Source organism: Penaeus japonicus, unplaced genomic scaffold (assembly GCF_977035675.1).
Source record: "Penaeus japonicus unplaced genomic scaffold, GWHDUDI00000001_assembly GWHDUDI00000033, whole genome shotgun sequence".
Classification (NCBI taxonomy): domain Eukaryota; kingdom Metazoa; phylum Arthropoda; class Malacostraca; order Decapoda; family Penaeidae; genus Penaeus; species Penaeus japonicus.
The window spans coordinates 18,207,199-18,212,198 of NW_028234435.1; the positions used below are offsets into that span (position 1 = coordinate 18,207,199).

General features: G+C 36.3%; 1 protein-coding gene across 1 annotated transcript in view; it reads right to left on the reverse strand.

The window, feature by feature from the left end:
* kin17 (kin17 DNA and RNA binding protein) overlaps nt 1–5,000 on the reverse strand; it is a 7,121-nt gene that overhangs the window by 383 nt on the left and 1,738 nt on the right. The window contains exons 2-3 of the mRNA XM_043013992.2: nt 2,265–2,334; nt 1–2,068 (exon numbers count right to left, since the gene is read on the reverse strand). The exon at nt 1–2,068 is cut by the window's left edge and continues 383 nt beyond it. Of these exons, the coding sequence (XP_042869926.2) occupies nt 852–2,042 (1,191 nt within the window). The 5' untranslated portion in view covers nt 2,043–2,068; nt 2,265–2,334 and the 3' untranslated portion in view covers nt 1–851. The remainder of the gene's footprint in view (nt 2,069–2,264; nt 2,335–5,000) is intronic.

Genomic DNA, 5,000 nt, shown 5'->3' on the forward strand with positions numbered 1-5,000 from the left:
AGTACTGTACCACCCGTCCAGAGAGGGTTAATGTGATAAGTGAAAACATACAATGGAAAAAAAGTATATATTCATGGTATTGTCACAGAATAAGCATTTGCATAATAAATTTTCCATATCCTTTTCCTTCTATTCATGGTTTATATGATTTAGACAAAAATGATGCTATGTTCAAGCAACCAAAATTCTTAAGATAAGAGTTAAATATATTCTAAAAGAAAATAGTTATCTTTCTTATACAATATTAATCACTAATCAATGTTATATAATATTCATAGACTTCTTTACATTTTCTTTTCTAGGCAAAACCACATCATTCTTTACTACACATAAAAAAGTAAGAATTAGATATATTCCCTCACAATGCAAGATATAAAACTAGCATAAAGATGTAATATCAAAATGTAAATATGAAATTACTGATTCTCGTTCATTCCCTTTTCTACAATTTTCACAATGACCTGATCATTACCTCTCTCTGGCATTTCAAAGTAATATGGAGCAATCTATGTTAATTTGCTAATTAAGAACAATTAATAACGTCCTTTACTATATTTTAGATACCTCCAATTTTCATACTGAAGTGGTAACATATGCTGAATAAAATTTTTAAGGTTATATGAAAAGTATATTGTCCATGTACATATTATATATATCCAAAATTGTACTATTAACAGGAAATTTCATGAGTTGGAAAATACTGTCTGGAAACCAGTATCATCCTTTACTAATAAATACTTTTTATTTCATACACTGGTAGCAATTACATGCTGAATAAAAAATGTATATCTAAAAATGTTGGGACCTCTAATCTGGGTACATATATAAGAAATGAAATGCTTTCTTGCTGATCAGGAAGTGTACAACTTACTAAAGTGTTCATAAGGTACATTTCTAAGAGTCTCACCATCATCTAAAGTCAAAGTGGCACTGAAAGACTCCTCCTGGATGCTTTCTAGCATTGCTTCTCTTTTGCGGTGCTTGCCTACGAGGATGATTACTTTCCTGTTGGGCGAAGGTATGACCGTCTCTAAGGCCATCTGATCGAGCTTAATCTTTGCACCGGAATCTAATAACTTCACTATCGCGCAGTAGCCGTCAATCACGTCCCGAACAACACCCTTTTGCTTATAGTACTTTGACCCCAGTTCCTCAGTAATGATTTTAACCACGATACCCTTGGCTAACCATGGCTTCTCGGCTTTATCTGCCCTTTCAGCTTTGTCTTTCTTGGCGGCTATTTCCTCCTTTAGTTTTTTACTCTCTAGTTCTTCTTTCATAATATCGTCAAGAGCTGTTCTCTTCCTCTGTTCTTTCCTGATCTTCTCCTCGACTTTGGGTTTACTTTTGGATACTTCCATTAAAATGTTACTTTTGTTGAAGCTGCCTACCTTGACTGCCTTAGATGACGAGGGGAGCTTCATGTCGAGTGCTATGACTTCATCCTCATTCTCTCTTTGCAACTCTTTGTATTCCTTCTCCTCTTCACTGCGCTTAGCCTTGCCAAGTTCTATCTGTCGGTTGATGAATTCCTGCATTCTTTCTTCTTCATCCTTTTCAAATTTTTCCCGTTTTTCCATCTGCTTCTGCCTGCGGATGGTTTCCGGGTCCCTGTCAATATATGCAACATACCAACCCTTTTCGGTTTCATCCACAAGGCAGCGTCCTTCTCGTCCAAGCCACTTGACAAAGTCTGTAAGTGTTTCCCACTTGGTGGCATTCATGTGCACGTGATCTCTGTCTTGGATGTATTCCTGATACACGTTATTGGCATGGACTCTCTTCGTGCCAAACCTTCGCTTCAGGAGGCTCTCGTATCCCTCGAGGAACTCCTCTGAGAAACTGTCTAGGTACTTGTCAGGATCCTCGGCGAACAGAAGGAGCTGTCGTTGATGGCTCTCTGACATGGTGTGGCACTTGAACCCGTTTTCATCCCGACACTGTTTCTGACACATCTGACAGTACCACCGCAATTTCTGGAGACCTTTGGCCTTCATTTTGTTGGCCAGGTCCTTTGGTGTTCCTTTCTCTGCCTTCCCCATCTTGACCTTAGTGTGTGAGTCACTCTCTGTCAAAGATAATATAATATGGATATTACATTCATAAAGTGAAATATCAATATATTTTTATCTATATGTATTTGCAGCATCAACAGTTCAAATTCATTTTGTAATACTGAACATATAGAGGAATCCATGATACAAGAATAAGAATAATTATTAGAATATTTTGTATCAAAATCTCAATATAAAGTAAACACTTACCTGAAAAGTACTAAATCAAATGTTTCAAGGTTCCTGAAGTTATGTCTGGGAAGCCCCTGAAGTATTTAACCTGAAAAAATAAGAGAAGTAAACAAATGCAACATGAAATATTGTACTTAAATCCTTTAAACTATAAATATGGAAACAAAGCAAAAACCTTCAAATATTAACGCCAATACTAATAAAAAATAATAGTAATGACAACATGGTAATAATAACAATAACAAAATACATGATTTTCATATAACTCTTTATTTCAACATATAGTAATACGTATAGCTAAAGACAAGAAGTCTCAGTTCTTTCACTTATGCTGTGATTGCAGCAAATTTGTAAGTGACTATATGATTTATATCCTCAGTGTCTTTCTGATACTGCTAATACCTTGTGATTAATTATATGCCTTTGGCAGTTACAAAGAACAGCTAGTTCTTGGGGGTTTTATAAGTGGTTTGTTAAATGAACCTTTAAATTCTACATCTGGTAAAATGGATTTCATACAAAAAGAAATCAGTATCAGTAATATGATATTCTATTTATCTTTTAAATAATCTATTCCGATAGAATGTCAATTTATGTTCACCAGAATAGTGGCATGGCTTCTAGCATTCATCATGGCCTCTGCATTTGTCAGTGCTCTGGCAAAGGACAACAAACTTCCTCACGTACATTGTGACAAGACAGAGCTTGTTGATTTTCTAAAGGGACCAATTTAAGCTCTACATTGCCTGAATATATGTGGATTTTTTTTTGTATTTGATGCTACAGTGGGTCCCATGAAACCTTATATATATATATATATATATATATATATATATATATATATATATATATATATATATATATATATATATATATATATATATATATATATATTGGCAAAGTTATGGGGAGCTCTAATGTTAGCCCTTAGAGTGATACATTTCTGGTTTAACTGATCAGAACATATTTGGAAAGGAGATATCTGTTATAAAAAATAATTTGGAGTTTCAATTTGTCTACAACTAATACAAAATAGCTTTAACTCCAAAATGACCACAAAATTCAAAGCTCTATGGCTGCTACACAGAGGCGGAGAAAAATTCTGTATCCCCATTTTCCTCACAAAAGAATTTTTTTTGCACCTAACTATTATGATAAAACTATGAATCATAGAGACAACGCATCCTGGATAATTATTGTTAACATAGGAACCAGTCTCAATCATATACTGTTGGAAAATATTTGACAAGGTATAATGGATTTGGATATAACAGTCAATGTAATTAAGAAAAAGTTACTTCTTCTAAACATCTACCTACTTTAACCCACTCACGACGGGGGCATTCCAGCCTTGAATGTCACAATGCCGGGGCTTTCGAGCGCTTAGGCCTAAATCAATTAAATGGCTGGCACAATATTGTGCCGCCAGGCCAATGGGCTTTTGAATGAGTGGTACAGAAGTGTACCACCCATCCAGAGAGGGTTAATTCTAACATTGATGCTGGGAGTGCATGTATGCATAAACTATACACTATGGTTACTATCATTATTCCCTTTACACAAACTGCTCAGGAAACATTTTAGTCACTAAGCTATGACCTTGCCAATTTATTCCATTCCATGAATTGTAAAATTGTAAAGGCTACAATAATGCATGGGGCACTGACTCCTGTAATAAATACAGCACCCTAACAAAACATGAGCAGGTTTGCAAACCTCACACCAAAGATAGAAATTTGAAAAACATGTGCACACCCATCTCTAAGTTGTTATTGCAACTGAAACAGAATGTCGAGTTCACTTCTTAACCCGATACCGCCGGCCGCCGTCCACAGACGACGATTATGTAATATGCATAGTGCTGGGTGCCGGCATGCGCCGTCAATTGTATAATTGATTTAGGCCTATGCATTCGAGAGCTATGGCATTGCAGCCATGCAGACAGAACAGTGCCGGCAGGAATAAGCAAAATGGGTTTCAACTCACTTCTAAAACCTAGATGGCACCACTTTCTTCTAGCACCAGCAGGAGAGAGAGCCTTGAATGGCACCCATCTACGGTCTCAAGCAAGCACTATCTCTATAGAGGGATGGCACATCGCAAGTTGTCGACCTCTTGCTCTAAAGTACCGCAGATGAAAGATGTGCAGACAGAAAGAGAGGAGGAAGGTGACTTACACCATGCCCAATGCCTACAATGTGCCTCTGTGCCAGTAGGGATGCCTTTTATTGTGGCACTCACTGTCAAAAACACAAGTTTCCTTCCTCTTCCCTACCTCTTCATTTTGGATGGTTATAAGTTTCATGTTTGTTTGTGACAGCACAGAAATATGAAAAAATAAAGTTGCTTTTTGTCCCCCCCTAAAACAGAAATACTTCTATCACATTGAGAAAAAAAAATGAGTTGATATGGACCCTGAACTACAATTTTAGTCAACTGCAGAATTGATGGAGCCTGTGATATGACAGATATAAATTTCTAAAAACAGTAAAACACACAAAAAAACAAAACACAAAAATGTCTCTAGCTCTACAATGAGTGGCTAAAAAGGAGTGGGAAAAATCAAATTATGTTGCAGAAGCTGCCTCGATCAGAAATAAAACTCATCCTGGAGCCTGTGTAAGCAAATCTATCCCCAGTCAGCAACGGGTTAACAATTTTTCTACACTTCCTATCCTAATTGTAGCATTATTCTTTTACTCTTATTTTTGGAATAGCATTGGTATACCATTAACATTAACTTGATTGTTGTGG